This window comes from Oncorhynchus gorbuscha, linkage group LG13, assembly GCF_021184085.1.
Source record: "Oncorhynchus gorbuscha isolate QuinsamMale2020 ecotype Even-year linkage group LG13, OgorEven_v1.0, whole genome shotgun sequence".
Classification (NCBI taxonomy): Eukaryota; Metazoa; Chordata; class Actinopteri; order Salmoniformes; family Salmonidae; genus Oncorhynchus; species Oncorhynchus gorbuscha.
The window spans coordinates 77,945,707-77,966,449 of NC_060185.1; the positions used below are offsets into that span (position 1 = coordinate 77,945,707).

General features: G+C 42.3%; 1 protein-coding gene across 1 annotated transcript; it reads right to left on the reverse strand.

The window, feature by feature from the left end:
- Window positions 1-4,053: 4,053 nt before the first annotated feature.
- On the reverse strand, window positions 4,054-19,946 carry LOC123993555 (zinc transporter 9-like). The gene is made up of 18 exons (XM_046295840.1): window positions 19,809-19,946; window positions 19,017-19,166; window positions 18,694-18,888; window positions 17,765-17,915; window positions 17,329-17,421; window positions 17,032-17,114; window positions 16,771-16,829; window positions 15,846-15,916; window positions 14,792-14,894; window positions 14,290-14,345; window positions 14,011-14,146; window positions 13,725-13,764; window positions 12,840-12,911; window positions 8,560-8,667; window positions 8,022-8,187; window positions 7,610-7,739; window positions 7,140-7,253; window positions 4,054-6,694 (listed from the first exon to the last, which is right to left on the reverse strand). Exons 2-18 carry the CDS (start codon window positions 19,123-19,125, stop codon window positions 6,650-6,652), a joined length of 1,731 nt encoding a protein of 576 aa, XP_046151796.1. The 5' UTR covers window positions 19,126-19,166; window positions 19,809-19,946; the 3' UTR covers window positions 4,054-6,649.
- Between the last annotated feature and the right edge of the window lie 797 nt (window positions 19,947-20,743).

Sequence of the window (20,743 nt, forward strand, 5' to 3'; positions counted from 1 at the left end):
TTGTTGATCAGTTTCTAACAACGCTGTGGAGGAATTTCGGCCCACTCGTGCAGTTTCCAAGCATGAACTGCTAGTTTTTTATGTCCTGTCACAACATCTCAATTGGGATTAGGCCTGGACTTTGACTAAGCCATTCTAAAACTTTACATTTGTTGCTTTTTAACCATTTTCATGTAGACTTGATTGTGTGTTTTGGATCACTGTCTTGCTGCATGGCCCAGCTGCGCTTACTAAGCTTCAGCTCACAGACGGATGGCCTGACATTCTCCTGTAGAATTCTCTGATACAGAGCAGAATTCATGGTTCCTTCTATTAAAGCAAGTAATCCAGGTCCTGAGGCAGTATAGCATCCCCAAGCCATCACACTACCACCACCATGCTTGACTATTGGTATGAGGTTCTTACTGTGGAATACAGTGTTTCGTTTTCATCAGGCATAATAGCACACATGTTGTCCAAAAAGTTGACTCAAGTTTGCCAAAAAGCACCTGGATGATCATCAAGACTCTTGGAAGAATGTTCTACGGACAGATGACTCAAAAGTAGAACTTTTGGAGGCACACAACTTTTTGGAGGTAATAGCTTTTTCACACAGGGAATGGGGTGTTGCATAACTTTGTTTATGAAATCAATGAAATAAGTGTGTCATTGTTGTGTTATTTGTTCACTCAGGTTCCCTTTATCTAATATTAGGTTTTGGTTGAAGATCTGATAACATTCAGTATCAAAAATATGCAAAAGTAGAGAAAATGAGAAAGGGGGCAAATATTTTTTCACGGCACAGTAGGTTTCCATTAAATTATTCAAAGCACAGAAAGGAATTTGACTGCAACTCCATGTCTTAACCTGAGGTGAAATAAGAGGGACGGTTTTAGAGTTCTGTCTTTGTGACTACTAGTGTGCATTAGGGCACAGCACTGCTTTGCATTTTCTTTACACATCAATAATACCATGCAACTCAATAGGACAGAGGAACTTAACTCTGACCCTACAAGGTCCGGAGCCCACTGGTTTTCTGTTCTACCTGATAATTAATTCCTAAAATCAGGTCTAAATCGGTCCCTAATTAGAGGGAAACAATTAAAAAATGGAAGTGGAACTGGCTTCAAGGTCCAGAGTTGAGTTTGAGGGCAATGGGAGATGGATTTTAAAAAGCCAGCATTTATCTTGCATGTTTAGAGTAACACAATTATACTGTGTGAGACATGTGGTACCTTTTTATCTCTTTCGTTGAGACTGTATTTTTTTTGATGGATGATGTCATTCTCTCCGTCTGCCATCCACTGTCAAAGAAATACAGACATGTATCTCTGCGGTGAGGATCTCTCTACGCTGTCATAGCCCTGTACAATGCTGCTTGAACATGATTCTACAAGGCAGCACTGTAAAGAGGCTAAAAGCAAAGAGCAAGGCGCATCACTTTCATTCACTCTTGACACTTGACTTTAATAGTTGCTACACAATCTGTTTACCGTACACTCACTGACTGACTGTCGTTGTTTCCTGTTCGACGTAGGCTATACATTGATGATCTGCCTGACACATTCGGTGGAATGTGTAGCCTAATCCGATTTCTTTCATACATTTTTAATCACAATCTAATCGTTGAGGAATAATGTTAGGACATGGGTCGTGGAGACGAAATAAACCCAATAGCATGCCCAATTGCGGTATATTGCGCCCCATCCGTAGGCTAAATTTTGGAAAAGAAAACAAATAAAAATACGTATATATATATAAAAACAGATCTAACAATGCATTGGCCATATTATTAGCCTATATAGCATGACCTTTCCACTCTACACAACGCAGTTTGTTGGTATATGAACGATAGGGAAGAACAGGTGATTATTATAGGCTACACATATTTTGATAACGTTGATTATCTCAACAGCGCGCGCGCCATCGATGCAACGTTATTTCACACAGGGTTGCAATATGAGACATTTGTAATCATGCTAGTTTTATAGGCGTTGTTGATCTCACATTACAAACGCCTGATATTCCCTGAGGGAGGAAATGAGACATGAAAGAAAAAGACAAGATGGTCAGAAGAACAATTGAATTGGAAATTGCATGACGACACATGACATTGATGCGCGCGCTCTCACACCACCCGGTTAAATGTGTTAGACAACATTTAATGACAAAAAAACCTGGAACGTCGCGTGTCCTTTTCAGCATTTTCTGATGTGCCATGGTGGACAATTGTTTCTCCGTCGGAGAAGCCTACTTGGTCCTGCCGTGATGCTGTGTGCAATGCTTCTCAATGGTTGGTCAATGCGCAGTTTGGTTGAATATGACTGTTTTTATTGACGTCACCGCATAGGCTACAGCTTTTTTCTTGTGATTTCCAGAGCCTCATTTCTCCATCGGGAATAAAGATGCGCACCTAGGCTACGAACATCAAAATCTGCATGACATGATATTTGTTTTGTTGTTGCTGATGATTCGAAGTTAATGGGTTTTATTTTAGGTATTGTCAAAGACTCCAGCCACCCTAGTCATAGATTGTTCTCTCTGCTACCACACGGTAAGCGGTACCAGAGCGCCAAGTCTAGGTCAAAGAGGCTTCTAAACAGCTTCTACCCCCAAGCCATAAGGCCCCTGAACAAATGGCTACCCAGACTATTCGCATTGCCCCTCCCCCCATCTCCACACCACTCTCTGTTGTCATCTATGCATAGTCCCTTTAATTAACTCTACCTACATGTACATACTACCTCAACTAACCGGTGCCCCCGCACATTGACTGTACCGGCACCCCCCTGGAAATATTGTTATTTTTTACTGCTGCTCTTTAATTACTTGTTACTTTTATCTCTTATTCTTATCCATATTTTTTCAAACTGCACTGTCGGTTAGGGGCTCATAAGCATTTCACTGTAAGGTCTACACCTGTTGTATTATGTGCATGTGGCTATTAAAATGTTATTTGATTTAAATTCAGGGTGTTCCACGCCAATCCTGTATCCTATGTTGGTTATATATTGATAACCAATAATTGACAAATTTTTATGCTTCAGCAAATGCAGCATAAAACATAAAGCATCCAATTGATTGATGGGTCACATTAGTTTAGTGCAGAGGCATGTAGTACTATATGGGTAAAATACATCTAGAGTCCGCGGGAATCAAATCGTTGCGCACTATTACTGGCGCACAAACATTCAGCACCATGGACAGTACAAAATAAACTGCGAAGACTGATCGCGGTCTCAGCACCACAGCCGCTCTGCTCATAATAAGCGAATATTTAACATACTTAGCTGTGTAGGGCTGTGGATGTACGAAGTCCTGCACAATAGACTGCAATGCGTTTTGCTATTGTACGACCCACCTGGCTAACGTTAGCTAGGTTAGGAGTTAGGGGTTAGTGTTAAGTTTAGGAGGTAGCTAAAATGGTTAAGGTTAGGGAAAGAGTTAGCTAAAATGATTTAAGGTTAGGGGAAGGGTTAGCTAACATGCTAAGTAGCAAGTAGTTGAAAAGTTGCTAATTAGCTCAAATACTAAAATTGTCCGTGATGAGATTTGAACTCGCAATTTTTGGGTTGCTAGACCTTCACGTTATATACCCCCACCCATCCAGAACAGGGTGGGCCTTAAGTAACCATCGGTCTTGTATAACAACACCAATCTTACAATATCGTACTAATGACTGTCCCAGATTTACATTTACTATGTTACATCTAGTCTATGAGACCAGGCTGAGATTCTTCAATGAAAGTGCTTCTTAGTCCAAGAAGAAGCCTAATCTGTGTCTGGGAAATCAGCCTATAGGAAATACATTTGAAGATTACTGCAATACTGTTCTCCCTGTAAGTATCCACTCATACCATGCCCCACCACTAAGATAGTGGAGCCCCACAATAGAAAAAAATAAAAGGTACCTAATGGGAAGACAGGGAGGATATTTATAGTATGTCTCCCAAGTGGACAAATACCTATAGTGTGGAATTGTGATGCCCAAATTGACAGGCATTCCTTGTGTTGAACTATGTCCTCCCCATTCAAAATAAGGAATACTAACAACTCTAAGAAAAAAAGATGATAAATGTTCATAAATTAAGATTTATTTGAACTCCTTCAGCAGTAGTTTCATTGTTCTATAACCAAAGGAAATCTTACATTATCAATGAACACCTTTAAAAAAATATATCCACCTCACCCCTGACAAAATTTAGAACTCCAGCCCACCTCTAAAGAAAGCCGAGTATGTATTCACCATTAGGGTATAAGCTTACAGCGGTGTCCCTGCAACTTGTTCATTGGCTACTGTCCATTACATCAACACAGACATGAGCACAGAATTCAAAGAAAAGCAGTCGTTGAATGCAATGGGTCTTCTCAGGCAGGTGAAATGTTACAGAACTTTCAGGGAGAAATGAATGATATATCACAGCTATGATTTGTCATATAGAATTAGGAATCATGTCAGCTCTATTCATTACATTTCTATCTGCAACATTCAGAATATTTCACTTACTGACTACACCCACATAGAGCAGAACTATCAAGCTGGGAAGGTCAAAGTTGGGGCAATGGCTGTACAAACATCAATCTTTTATGGATAGTCAGCATTAATATTATTTATTTGTCATGGTCTTAGTCTATACACAGAATGTCCATGGTAAAACATGAGTTTTATTTCACATAAGGCTCAGAAACAAAATGGCTACCGACAGCCTACTATTATTTATAGTGGTAAAGGAGGGGACGTTCGCTCTCTCTGGTTGTCCGAAGACCACTTCATCTTTGGAGCAAAAACCCAATCTGTCATCTGCTGACAGAGCAAACAACTGACCGTCCCCACGTTTGCAGAATTTCACAACACGCAGAGGTCCACAGCTGTATCAAGAGTATTTTCATAACATTGGTGTGATTTTTCACACTAGTGCTAATGTATTCAAGATCAGTCATCTCACTCAATTATTTTAAATATTTCAAATCAATAATTCTTAGAACCCTTTTGAACAACTCCTCTTTCATCAATGGTATTATGCTACCAATAACATGTTATAGTAACGCAAGCTAGTCATCACTAATGCACATTTCCATTCAATGAACCGGCGAGATCTGAACATGCCATCTTGCAGTGTTCATAGGTACATTACCTAAAATATTAGCAAAGGGAAAAAAATACTTTCTTTACATACTGAAAATAAACTCTTCTCTGCTGCTTTTGTTAAGTGTACTTGAATAATTATTTGCATTCATAAAGGAATACTTGCAGAGGGAGTACGGTTCCATGTAGCTTCATAAGCTTTATGTATAATGAACAACAATATAAACGCAACATGTAAAGTGTTAGGTCCATGTTTCATTAGCTGAAATAAAAGATCCCAGAATTGTTCCCTACGCACAAAAAGCTTATTTCTCTCAAATGTTGTGCACAAATGTATTTACATCCCGGTTAGTGAGGATTTCTCCTTTGCCAAGATAATCCATACACCTGAGAGGTGTGGCATATCAAGAAGATGATTAAACAGCATGATCATTACACAGCTGCAGCTTGTGCTGGGAATAAAAGGCCAATTAAATGTGCCATTTTGTCACAACAATGCCACGTCTCTCAAGTTAAGGGAACATGCTGACTGCAGGAATGTCCACCAGCGCAGTTGCCAGAGATTTAAATATGAATTTCTCTACCATAAGCCACCTCAAACGTCATTTTAGAGAATTTGGCTGTACTTCCAACCGGCCCTCACAACCGCAGACCATGGGTAACCACACACGTACGCCCAGGACCTCCACGGCTTCTTCACGTGTGGGAAAACTTGAGACCAGCCACCCAGACAGCTGTTGAAACTGAAGAGTATGTCAGTAATAAAGCCCTTGTGGGTAAAGATTAATTCTGATTGGCTGGGCCTGGCTCCCCAGTGGGTGTGCTTATGTCCTCAAAGGCCGACATTTCCCAGACAGGTGAAATCCATATATTAGGGCCTAATTTATTTATTTCAATTGACTGAGTATCTTATATGAACTGTAACTCAGTAAACTGTTGAAATTGTTGCATTAATATTTTTGTTCAGTATATAACTGCTTATTGATACTGGTCCGTTTGAATAGTCAAAAGACATGATTTTTCAACTGACTTGTTTTTTTGTTCTTGTGGAAAGATTAATAAAAGTCAACACGAGAACTATATTCAAAAGGTAACTGTACAGCTAGTGTGTGAAACGCACCACGACCAAGTCCAATTTCAGAACTTCCGTGCTTTGAGCCCAGTTCACTGCCACACCAGGTGTGCCACTGTCTCCAATACCTCTGTGCTTTCGAACAAACACTTCGTAACATTGGTAACGGCATGGTCAAATCAACATGGAAAGAAGTGGAACTAATTAAATCACTGTCCCAGCACGTGTCTGTTGCTTATGTAGTTCTGTCCTTGAGCTGTTCTTGTCTATTAATGTTCTGTATTATGTCTTGTTTCATGTGGACCCCAGGAAGAGTAGCTGCTGCTATCGTAACAGCTAATAAGGATCCTGATAAATGACCAAAAAGGACTAAGCTACAGTAAGACTTGTTCAGATGAGTTGGAGAGGATGGGAGACAGCGGGAGGCAGAGGTCGGCTTGGCTATCCTCCAAACCCCATTTCTCTAGTTCCTTCTTGCAGTCGCACAACTTTCCCTGCGTAGATCTGTAGTGTTATAGAATCTCCAGGTCGACGTGCCGTACCTCTGGGTTGCGTTGCTGTGGAGTGACAAAGAAACAGGATGCATTAGATCTTCCACAAAAGTATTAAATGAATGGCAGCCATCAACTTGGATGACAATGTATAAGAGTACAGTATGCATTAGAGTTCATATTTGTGGTTTTGATCACCAACTAACAATTAATACAAGATGTCTCATGTGAAATATTGCTGAGCTGTACTTAACAAGCCCCACAAGCTGCAACAGTGTACTCAGGCATGTTTGAATCTCAATCCCTAACCTTTTCCCTGAACTGTGCACTTCCTTTTCCTCCTTTTTTAATGGATTGGTTCTTCATGAATTGAGTCGATGTATGCATGTGCTCGAGGGAGTTCACAATATTTCTTACACCAATCCAGTACTTATTAAATTCACAACGGGGATTGAACGTGTGCACACTGGGGGAGAATGGAACAAAGAATGGGAGTATAGCTCCTCTCTACCTTGAGCTCTTTCTCCAGGCGGTCCACCTCGGCCCCCAGGGTGTCAATGATGTTCTCGCCGTGCTTCAGCATAAAGTTCTCCAGCTCATCAGTGGTCTTCACCTGCTGGATGTCCTACAAGCCACAACAAAGACACACACACGACTAGATAATCATAGCTTGTGGTGTTACATTCAGGGAGTCGTGTCATTAAGCAATATTCATTCACTTTTTATTTTATTTAAAGTATTAAATCAGTTTGAAACAAAGACTAATTTCCCCAGCCCCATCCCTTGGCTGTATACCAAAACAAGTGGAAGAGCTACTGCTTGGCTGAAAAACAAATCCCAGATTGCAGCTTTAAAAGGATTGTACAAAGGCTACCAATGCAGATCACCAACCCTAGTAATCCAGGCATCCAACTTTCCAAAGCAGAAGGAAAGCTAAAAAGCTATGGTGAAAAACAGTCTCCTTGTTAGCGTCAGGCTTACGTTGAGGATCTGTTCGATGTCCTGCTTCTCCAGGTAGGAACGGGTCACCACCCGCCCGTCAAAGTCCACCTCCGCCTTGAAGCGCACTTTACTCAGCCCCAGGTCTGTGGCCTTCACATCGTGGATCGCCCTGGTCACAGTAAAGACAAAGTGGGGGGTTAAATAGCACAAATGTAAAAAAATAAATAAAACTAAAATGAACATTTCTCATCGAAAACTCCAGGTAGTCCCTACCTGCTTGCATTTAGTTTTGTGGTTAATAAACAACTGTGGGACAGGGGCCATGGAGGCCTGGGGGGGGGGGGGGGGGGGGGGGGGGGGGGGCGCTCCAAGGTGAAGATTCCCCTAGGTATAGATCTATGATCAGCTTCCCCTCCCCTAAGCCAGGTCACCATCCAACAGGGCTACTGACCTGACGGCGGGGTCGTTCTCCAGGAACTCCGTGAGCTTCTGGACGTGCTCGGCCTGGATGGAGCGTCCCAGCAGGGCCTCAGTGTTTGTGTAGATGAGGAAGGCGGATACAGCCCCCAGGAGGGTTCCCACACCCAGAGAGCCCAGGCTATCGTACAGTGGGTTACCTGGCACGATGAGAAAAGAAACAAAATATATAAAAAATATTTTAAAAAGAGTTGGTTTATGTCCCAAATGGTACCCTATACAGTGTTGCGGTCTGACTATGGACGTGTTCCAGGTCATCTTTACTGCATTTGAAGACGACATAGTACTAACATCCTATGTACAGATTTCAGACTCAGAACACACATTGGTTTACTGGTAATATAAAGTCTGACTGTCCAGAGTTCAGACAGCTGGGTAACTGGTGACCTCAAGTTGTACAAAGTTGTCCTACTGGAAATGACATGTGTGAGCACTTGTATGCGTGGGGGAATGTATGCGTGGGGGATGTATGCGTGGGGGAATGAATAGGGTCTTGGAGTAGGTGTGTGTACCTGTGAGCGAGGTGAGCCCCATGCAGCTTGAGGCCATGATCACTCCCAGTACGGCAGCAGAGTCTTCCAGCAGCACCACGTTAGTGCTGGGGTCTCGGCTCTGCATCACTGCTCATCAAAACATACTGCCTTACTAATCACAACAATAACTACTGATGCACATACAGTACCAGTCAAAAGATTGAATGATTTGGCATGTCCAAGAGTTTATTTTTTACATTGTAGAACAAGAGTGAAAACATCAAAACTAGAGGTCGACCGATTAATCGGAATGGCCGATTAATTAGGACCGATTTCAAGTTTTCATAACAATCGGAAATCATTATTTTTGGGTGCCGATTTGCATTTATTTATTTATATATACACACACACACACACACACACACACACACACACACACACACACCTTTATTTAACTAGGCAAGTCAGTTAGAAACACATTCTTATTTTCAATGACTGCCTAGGAACGGTGGGTTAACTGCCTTGTTCAGGGGCAGAACGACAGATTTTCACCTTGTCAGCTCGGGGGACCCAGTCTTGCAACGTTACAGTTAACTAGTCCAACACAGTAACGACCTGCCTCTCTCGTTGCACTCCACAAGGAGACTGCCTGTTACTCGAATGCAGTAAGCCAAGGTAAGTTGCTAGCTAGCATTAAGCCTATCTTATAAAAAAACAATCAATCATAATCACTAGTTAACTACACATGGGTGATATTACTAGATATTATCTAGCGTGTCCTGCGTTGCATATAATCTGACTGAGCATACAAGTATCTGACTGAGCGGTGGTAGGCAGAAGCAGGAGCGTAAATATTCAAACAGCACATTGTTGCGTTTTGCCAGCAGCTCTTCGTTGTGCGTCAAGCATTGCACTGTTTATGACTTCAAGCCTATCAACTCCAGAGATGAAGCTCGTGTAACCGAAGTGAAATGGCTAGCTAGTTAGCGCGCGCTAATTGTCGTTGTGTTGCTGGTTCGAGCCCAGGGAGGAGTGAGGAGAGGGACGGAAGCTATACTGTTACACTGGCAATACTAAAGTGCCTATAAGAACATCCAATTCTTACATAACACATATTGCACTTTTACTTTCTTCTCCAACACTTTGTTTTAGCATTATTTGAAACAAATTGAACATGTTTCATTATTTACTTGAGGCTAAATTGATTTTATTGATGTATTATATTAAGTTAAAATAAGTGTTCATTCAGTATTGTAATTGTCATTTTTACAAATGCATAAATAAATAAAAATGGCCGATTAATCGGTATAGGCTTTTTTTTGGGGGGGGGGGGGGGGTCCTCCAATAAATCAGTATCGGTGTTAAAATCATAATCGGTCGACCTCTAATCAAAACTATGAAATAACACACGGAATCATGAACAGTAGTCGTGGCCAAAAGTTTTGAGAATGACACAAATATGAATTTTCAAAGTCTGCTGCCTTAGATTGTCTGACCAGCAATTTGCATATACTCCAGAATGTTATGAAAAGTGATCAGATGAATTGCAAAGTCCCTCTTTGCCATGCAAATGAACTGAATCCCCCCAAAACATTTCCACTGCATTTCAGCCCTGCCACAAAAGGACCAGCTGACATCATGTCAGAGATTCTCTCGTTAACACAGGTGTGAGTGTTGAGGAACAGGGCTGGAGATCACTCTGGCATGCTGATTGAGTTTGAATAATAGACTGGAGGCTTCAAAGGGAGGGTGGTGCTTGGAATCATTGTTCTTCCTCTGTCAATCATGGTTACCTGCAAGGATACATATGCCGTCATCATCGTTTTGCACAAAAAAGGGCTTCACAGGCCCTTTGCTATTGCTGCCAGTAAAATTGCACCTAAATCAACCATTTATCGGATCATCAAGAACTTCAAGGAGAGCAGTTCAATTGTTGTGAAGAAGGCTTCAGGGCGCCCAAGAAAGTCCAGCAAGCACCAGGACCATCTCCTAAAGTTGATTCAGCTGCGGGATCGGGGAACCACCAGTACAGCGCTTGCTCAGGAATGGCAGCAGGCAGGTGTGAGTGCATCTGCACACACAGTGAGGCAAAGACTTTGAGGATGGCTTGGTGTCAAGAAGGGCAGCAAAGAAGCCACTTCTCTCCAGGGAAAACATCAGGGACAGACTGATATTCTGCAAAAGGTACAGGGATTAGACTGCTGAGGACTGGGGTAAAGTCATTTTCTCTGATGAATCCCCTTTCCGATTGTTTGGGGCATCCGGAAAAGAGCTTGTCCGAAGAAAAGGTGAGTGCTACCATTAGTTCTGTGTCATGCCAACAGTAAAGCATCCTGAGACCATTCATGTGTGGGGTTGCTTCTCAGCCAAGGGAGTGGGCTCACTCACAATTTTGCCTAAGAACACAGCCATGAATAAAAAATGGTACCAACACATATTCCGAGAGCAACATCTTCCAACCATCCAGGAACAGTTTGGTGACGAACAATGCCTTTTCCAGGATGGAGCACCTTGCCATAAGGCAAAAGTGATAACTAAGTGGCTCGGGGAACAAAACATTGATATTTTGGGTCCATGGCCAGGAAACTCACCAGACCTTAATCCCATTGAGAACGTGGTCAATCCTCAAGAGGGTGGACAAACAAAACCCCACAAATTTTGACAAATTCCAAGCATTGGTTATACAAGAATGGGCTGCCATCAGTCAGAATGTGGCCCAGAAGTTAATTGACAGCATGCCAGGGCAGATTGCAGAGGTCTTGAAAAAAAGGGTCAACACTGCAAATATTGACTCTTTGCATCACCTTCATGTAATTGTCAATAAAAGCCTTTGACACGTATGAAATGCTTGTAATTATACTTCAGTATTCCATAGTAACAGCTGACAAAAATATCTATAGACACTGAAGCAGCAAACTTTGAAAATTAATATTTGTGTCATTCTCAACTTTTGGCCACAACTGTATGTAGTAACCAAAATAAGTGTTAAAAAAAATCAAAATATATTTTATATTCTTCAAAGTGAGCCACCCTTTGCCTTGACAGCTTTGCACACTCACGGCATTCTCTCAACCATCTTCACCTGGAATACTTTACTGACAGTCTTGGAGTTCTCACATATGCTGAATACTTGTTGGCTGCTTTTCCTTCACTCTGCGGTCCAACTCATCCCAAACCATCTCAATTGGGTTGAGATTGGGCAATTGTGGAGGCCAGATCATCTGATGCAGCACTCCACTCCTTAGTCAAATAGCCTTTACACAGCCTGAAGGTGTATTTGGTCATTGTCCTGTTGAAAAACAAATGACGGTCCCACTAAGTGCAAACCAGAGGGGGTGGAGTATCGCTGTGGTTGTCATGCTTGTTAAGTGTGCCTTGAATTCTAAATAAATCCCAGACTGTCACCATCACACCTCCATGGTTCATGGTGGGAACCACACATTCGGAGATCATTCATACACCTACTCTGCGTCTCACAAAGACATGGTGGTTGGAACCAAAAATCTCAAATTTGGACTCATACCAAAGGACTGATTTCCACCGATCGAATGTCCATTGCTCGTGTTTCTTTTCCCAAGCAAGTCTTCTTATTGGTGTCCTTTAGTGGTTTCTTTGTAGTAATTCAACCACGAAGACCCGATTTACACAGTCTCCTCTGAACAGTTTAGTCTTAATTGAAGCATTCATTTGGGCTGCAATCTGAGGTGCAGTTAACTAATGAACATATCCCCTGCGGCAGAGGTAATTCTGGGTCTTCCTTTCCTGTGGCGGTCCTCATGAGAACCAGTTTCATCATAGTGCTTGATGGTTAACTACACTTAAAGAAACTTTCAAAGTTCTTGACATTTTCTGGATAGCTGGACCATGAGAATTTAAAAAAGCATTGTCCCTGCCCCCGTTTCAGTGAAAAGCTGAGGGTTGGGGCTGGAATAATGTAACCAATCAAATTCGTAGACAGCCATGAATGCAAGGACTGACCATTCATGATATTCCAATTATAGTTTAAACCATGTTGAGGGGATACAGTGTTTCTTACATTTATTTTGTGTAAAAATGTTTGGAGTAAACAAGCTTATATTTTGGGTTTTGGTGGGGTATGACAGTTGAAAGAAGCTCATGAGGCATTTAGAAGTTATATTCTTCATGAAGCAATGGGTATATATTTATAAGTCCAAAAATGGATGTGGCAACTGCTGTTTGCCCCTTTAATGTTAGGGGTCATGTAAGAATTCTGGGTAGATTAGCATTTGGGTGATACTCAAGTCATTGATGCATACATCAAATAAAAAAGTAACAAAACACATTAATATTGTACAAACCATATTCGTAGAAGGACACTCCTTGCTGGCCAGCACTCTTTTTGATCTCATTGATGGCCACTAGCAGTGTTGCTGAGATGAGTGCGAGGGAGAAGAAATATTACTGTCATAGGTTCCATAGAACAGTCACAGTGCACCTTCCCAGTCAATACATATAGTGCATTACATTTATTATAAATAAATATACACATCAGGGGCTATCAAGCATCTCAAGAGTAGGGCCTCCTGGGTGGCGCAGTGGTCTAGGGCACTGCCTCGCAGCGCTAGCTGTGCTACCAGAGACTGGGTTTGCACCCAGGCTCTGTCGCAGCCGGCCGCGACCGGGAGGTCCGTGGGGCGACGCACAATTGGCCTAGTGTCGTCCGGGTTAGGGAGGGTTTGGCCGGTAGGGATATTGTCTCATCGAGCACCAGCGACTCCTGTGGCAGGCCGGGCGCAGTGCACGCTAACCAAGGTCGCCAGGTTTCCTCCGACACATTGTTGCGGCTGGCTTCCAGGTTGGATGCGCTCTGTGTTAAGAAGAATTGCGGCTTCAACCTTGATCTCTCCCGAGCCCGTACGGGAGTTGTAGCGATGAGACAAGATAGTAATTACTAACCACGAAATTGGGTAAAAAAATAAATAAAATGGGGCAAAATATATTTAAATAAAAAGCATCTCAGAGTAGGAGTGTTGATCTAAGATCAGCCCCCCCATCCAGATAATCTTATTCTTTGTGATTTAAAAGACAAAAACTGAACCGAAGTCAGCAATCCTACTCGGAGATGCTTGCTAGCCCGCATTGGATGTAATGCAGTAGATGTGTTGAATCGGAAGGTGCACTGAAATTCTACACTTGTTAAATATGGCCCCAGAGGGTGATGGTAACATCAGATCATAACCTACCTCCTTCTGAAACCAGAGATCCTGCCAAGATACAGTAAGCCTGCAAGAGACAAAAAACAAATATTAAGAGGGACGGTGCCCCAAAATCACAGTCCATTATAGTGACTCAGTAAGACTATGTGAATGTTTGATATAGGGTACATAGCAATCGGATTGTGCAGAATCACTGTACACATTTTGCATCCCAAACAGCCACTTATTTATGTGTGATCAAAATGAGCGATTCTGCACGTGGTCATGCCCAAAGTGATCCCTCAGCCGAGGTAACAATAAGGCCACCACTCACCCAAAGCAGAGACTCGATTGGCTGTGGGTGCAGCAGTCCCATGATACCATGGTACCAGGAGAGACCCGCCCCCATCATGAAGATCCCTACGCCACTGATGAGAGAGGCGATGTAGCGCATGTTAGAGAAACCATACCTTAAATCAGGGAAGAAAAACAGAGTTTGTTTTATATCTGCACTCAACCCCCTCCGGAAGACAGACACCACAGATGCGTTGAAGCAGAGGGTGAACTGAGACAGTAACACCATAAGTATAATTAACGGTAGTGTGCTCCTCACGGGTGGACAGCGTCAGGGTTGCGGACAGACTGGCTGATGCCGATTGCAAGAAGAGCCTGCAGGAGAGAATGATAGGTGTTAACAGAACCTGCTGCCTTTCCACAATATACTGTATAGAAGACAGTTTACGATTACTATGATACATTTCAACTAACCATGGCTACTGGCGTTATCTACTGCAAACAGAGATGGGACCAATTATATTAATAAATAATTCTAACTCATCCCTAATTACAATATAAGGGCATGTGACGGCATGTGAACTTCTTGGTAGCCAGTGGATGGCAGGTGCATCCCAACAATATCTCCTTTCTCCTGGAGTGTGCACTTGTACACTACTCCCCACACATCTGAAAGCAGTGGATTGACTGAGGCATGGGATTGTGAGACGTTTCTACAATATTTCCAATACCAGACATTTCCTTTCAAATCAGCGAAGGGAAGTGACCAAATGCACCCTGTGAGAAGGAGAGATAATTTGGACATAGCCACTGTATCTGACCTGGTTGCAGGTGTCAGCCAGGGAGTGAATGGCCTCTGAGAACATGCTGGCTGATCCAGTGTACACCCAAGCCAGGAGCTTGAAGAAGAAATTCAGTCCATTACTGAGGGCAGAGAAAAACAAATCAACCTTACAACGTATAAACATCAAGAAAATAATAGTTCTCAAACAGGGCAGCTAAAGGGTCACCCTGTCTTATAAACCTGCAATATAATTCAAAGGGTGGTTGCCAGTGTTTGTAACATTTTTTGTTCGACTACCTTTTCTTTGCACGATCGAGCATATTTTCCAACTGAATGTATCAACGCGTTTGATAGTGGCTGTATGCAGACAGAGTTAAAGCTAGAATTCTTAATTGAAATGATAAAGCAGTCACTCTGCCCGTTTCAGTAAAAAGCTGAGGAATGGGCCTGGAGAAATGTAACCACTGAAATTCATAGACCGAGCTATGGATGCAAGGACTGACCACCCATGATATCACAATAATAGTTTTAACCATGTTGTGAGGCTATACAGTGAGTTTACATTTACAAACATTGGAGTAAAACCAGGTTATATTTTGGGTTCTGAAGGGGTAAAAACAGTTGAACTAAACTCATTTAAAGCTAAGTATATCCTTCAAGAATCAAATGGGAATATATTTAATTCATTTCCAAGTTTAAAGAAAATTGATGTGTAGCAACTGCAGATTGCCCCTTTAAGACCCATACCGTGTCTTGTAAATGAATTACGCTAAATCCTGTACTTCCTGCCTGAAATGGGGGTCATTCTGAACAGACCTAGTGGAGTCCCTCATGTGACTGCTAACTCAATAGCCCAACAGTGTCTGGTGTAAGAACCTACCCCTGAACAACTTGTACTTTACTTACATTTGAATCCCTGGATGAAGAAATTGAATTTGTAACTACATTAAAACATTTCTGGCATGCATAAGAATAATAAGCCATTTCTGTGTTGTTTGTATGAGTTTATGACTCAACTTCACAGTAGGGTAAAAAACAGAGTAATGATACTATGTCGGTAGGGGAAAACAGATGAGGAAAAGGAGACTTACATGCATATGGCCACCATCACCACCTTCCCCGGCCCTTGTGAAAATGTTGCCCTCTTGCTGCCTGATCGGGGCTACATGACATGAGAAGAAGGGAGATCAAGCCTACTGGAGACATTTCACCTATATCAGACTTATTCTAGGAAAAACACTGGGGTCAATTCCATTTTAATTCAATTCTGGAAAAAACAAATTTTAATCATTTTTTAAAATCAAATTCACTTTTGAAATCTAGGTTAATGTAGAATTGACCCTTTCAGCTAAATGGTACAAAAAAAAAGACATATTAATGCAAAAACACATCTTTAGTTTTACCATAAGAGCCCTTCATACAGGCTACAGTTGCCAGCTAAATCAAAGTTAACATATTTAGATATTCTAGCACACAAAAAATAAGCACATTATAGAATGCACCATCACATGCTAGGGGGGTGCAGTATTTTCCTGTAAAGGAGTCCGGCACTATACAGAGGCACTGTGTCAATGACAGTCGGTGTGAATGACATTGTCATGTAATGCAGTGATAAAGGGCTTTGTTGATTAAATAACTCCACACAGGGTCAAAGGTCACGTGAAGGACATTGACAGCTCTGGTTTTGGGTAGCGGCCAGCAGGACATGTAACTACTGTACTGTGGCCATTACTTTGTCTATCATATGCAGTCTGGTCAGGAGATCCTGGCTGTACATCCATTTAGTTGTGGCTAGTATAGCTAAAAAAAATAACATGGCTAATATAGTAGAAATTGCGGATAGTTGCGTTTCTATCCTCAAGATATCTTGGTAGATCTACCCAAATGACCACCAGAACATTTTTGGTCAAAGTGTGTAATATAGATACATTTGCTCTCTTAATATTAGCTAAGCTTGAGGGCATTCCATAGGGAACATCACCACACTGCTTCAGGTCACTTAGGGCCGAAACTCACCTTAGTGTTCCCCCAGAAATCTTTGTACTCCTTTAGCAACTGCTGATTCCGGAAAATATCTGAATGACACAATAAAAAGGGGTGAGGAGACCTCAAACAGACCGTGTGCAAGCTTGTAGGAAACAGACACTCAGTGATTCCTCTCAAGAACACTAAAGAACCAGGCAGCTATCTGAGCTTAAGCCAGCGCAAGTCTATACATCCTTCCGATTAATGTACAGTTAAGTCACAGAATGTGTTTGCAGGGTGGAGGACACCTACTATCTTCGTACTCTCTCTCCTCCACTTTCCTGAGTTTCCGCTCTCTGTCAAGGGCTTCAGGACTTCCCCATACATCTAGAGCTCTGGAAGTCAGATTAAAAGAACTGCTTGATGGAAAGCTTTCGTATTGTATACAATATGGTCTACCTAATAGCATGACATTGGCATAAGGTTGCCAATGTGCCGGTCAACTGTAAAGTGCATGATTCCAACACTTGATATCTATTTTGGTGCTGCCAACACTTGCTTTTTAATGACATGATTTTATGAGTAGTAAGGAATGTAAAATGTACTAACTTGACTTCCACGTCTGATCGCAGGAATACAGTGAAAGCCTCGGTGTCGTCGTGGGGGCTGCGTCGACGGATCTTTCTTAGCTGCACCAGGTCACTGAGGTCACACGAGAGAGAGAGACGGACAGACTAACAGTCAGTGGGCTGAGTATATTAAGAGTATTTGCATCAATGACTGAGTCACGGGCATGTTAACGTCCCATAATGTGATAATCACAACAGTGTGTTTCCCATTAGCTCAGTGGACGCTTGTAATGCTAAGCAGCACTGGTATGCCTGGAATACACTGGTTACAGAAAAGGATGTCTACAACTTCCTTCAGTGTACATTACCAAAGCACCAACAGAAAACATTCAAGATAACAATCCTTTTGCCTTGATCGACTTGCCCTGTATCCAGTCATGCCTCAATGTCTCAATTCACAGTTGTAGAGGGTTTACCTTGGCTTGAGACAGAACTCGTTCATAGCTCTCACTGCAGTGATAAAGTTGTTCTGGGTGTACTTGGATCCATAGTCCCTCTTCTTAAGGACAGCCCGTACTTTCACTTGAATTGTCTCCATTTTTGTCAGACCTTGTGGGGTTACTGAACCTGAGATAAAATAAAAATATATTATATAACAGTGGCGATGAATTTCCCAATTAAGAGTAGCTAAGAACATAACTCAAAACAATAACTGAAGATGTAATGTCTACTTACCAGAAGTACTTCCAGCTGCTTTAGGGGTTAGGGTCAAGCATGTTTCAACAACATTCTAAAGATATTTTGCGATCTTGTCTCAACGCTGCAACTCCCCAACGGGTTCGGGAGCGGCAAAGGCGGAGTCAAGCATCCTTCAAAACATGACCTGCCTAATTGCGCTCCTTAATACCCACCAGCTTAACCCGGAAGCCAGCAACACCAATGTGTCGGAGGAAACACCGTTCAACTGGCGACCGGGGGCCAGCCCGCAGACATCCGGCCAGCTACAAGGAGTCACTAGTGCACGATGAGTCAAGTAAAGCCCTACCGGCCAAACCCTCCCCTAATCCAAATGACGATGGGCCTATTGTGTGCCTATGGGATCCCAGTCATGGCACAGCCCGGGAATTAACCTGGGTCTGTAGTAACGCCTCTAGTGATGCAGTGCCTAGACGGCTGCGCCACTCAGGAGGCCAAGACATACTTTTCATTCCTATTTTGATGTAGCAAGACTTCAAGGAGAGAGACTACCCTGTTCTTACACCTCAACAGAATACTGGGGTGTATTTATTAGTGGCACAGTAGCTAAATGTTTTATCAACAGTTGGAAACAAGTTTGCTTCCGTTTGGTTCCTAGTGAACACACCCATGTATGTATTGCCAACACAGGACAAACAGTGGCTCTTACCTGGGGAGTCTGAATAGGCTTGTGCTGCCCCAGCCAGTACCTTCTCCGTAGTAGGTGGTCCTTGTGTCGGAGGAGGAGAGGGGCCATCCTTATTGCTGCCTGAGGTACAATAGTACTGGACTTGGCCTGTTGCTAGAGAGGCTACACGGAAGTCATGGCTGAACCACAGATTGTGCATCCCTACCTTGTGCCACCCTGTAGGGAAATGTGTGCGTGTGTTAGCTATAACATGTTTATTCCATAGGCCCACAACACACACACTTAGAGTTGACAAAGAGTGTGATGCATAAAACAGTGCATTGACTTGAACATGTGAGCCTCACCGTGGCATGGTCGGGCAACCCTGGGGGTTCGTTGTGACAGTGGGGCTCTTTGCTGCAGGTAGACCCTGCAGAGGACTTGCCATGGTCTCTGTGCCAGGCCGGTGAACATCCTCGCCGTTGCGGGGCTTCGTATAGCAATGCTGGAACTTGCTGTTTGAGTGATCACAAGACAGCACTGTCATTGAGCATCGGTTGAGAGCGGCCAAACAACTGGCATCACACACCTCGTTAGCTAGCTAATTTCATAGCCATATACGTTGGGTTAAAATGATAAAAACCGACTCTCCTCCCAAAGATTACATCATGATGTAACTACCATCTAGAAAACTCTCTGGACCTGGCTGTAACGTTAGTTAGCTAATACCGCCTCATTTCCCGACTCAGATCAGCTAGCTACAATAACCGTAACACAGTTCCAAATGATCTGACCGGCTAGTAAAGCTAGTTCTTGGCTAACTAGGTTAACAGGCAGAAGTTCAAATGACACAACTTGACATTGCATTGACAGCGACTTATAAAACCTGGCCAATCAGTACTATCAATTCATAAAAACGGATGGATACTTCGCAGTCTGCGCGCTAACTCGATCTTGGCAAGCCAGATAAAGCCAGCCAGTGCCATCGTCGGACGCCGGTGCGACACCACCAAACAGGTTTGGAAAAACTAGCTAGCTAGCTAGCTAGCTAACTAGCTAGCTAAAGTAAAGCGTCTTCCTACGTATACAGTGCACGTTTTTTTGTCGTTGTCAGAAAGTCGGTCAATACATGTTGATTTATTTCAGGACGGCCTTACCTTGTTGTGTTACATTTGCTCCGCATATCTCAGATCATTTTGAGTTCCGTGCACCTGTTAGCTACTGACACAAAGGTCGCGTCCACTGCTCAAACGTTGCACGTATTAACCTATGGTTGCGTTCTACGTCATCGACGGTGTCATCGACTGACAGATTGCTATGAAACGAGATCGAAATTGACCACCCAGAAACAGTTGTGCATCTTTTTTGGCATTGTATGCATGTAAGAAAACTGTGGCAAGACATCAGTAGGTTTATAATTGAACACATTTATGAAGATTTTACACTATTGTGGAGAGATGTACTGTTTGGATTCTTTACATACAATAGAAATAAGCGGAATCATTTTTATGTAATTAATTTCATTATTCTTTTGGCCAAATTTCATATACACAAATGTAAATTTACAAACAGAAAACCACATTTTCGTATCCTACAAAAAGAAATTGAACTGTATTTTAAGACGGTTAAATGCTCTACTAACAAAAAAGCTGTTAGAATTGTAAGTATATGCATGTCCCTTAAGGTCCTTGTGTAATTGTAATGTGATATTGTACCCCCTAGCTCAATTGTCCATTGTTTGTAATCTATGTATGCTTGTGTTCCCTCATGTGCTTTATGTATTGATTTGTTGTTAATGAAAATATTTAAAAAAAATAAAAAATAAAAAAACAGATCGAAATTGGCGAGAAAAATGGGGTAAAATACAACAGCAAAAATGATGTGCTTAGCTGATACGTTAAATACCTATCCAGACTTTGCATGATCTGGCAGGCGTCAGCAACGCCTGGGTAACACACAAAAATAGAGTGACGCTACTCTCGTGAGAGTATGATGGTTTCCACGAAATTGTAGTTGCCTGATATCGCGATGATTTTTTTATTAATTTAACTGGGCAAGTCAGTTAAAAGAACAAAATGATCATTTACAATGA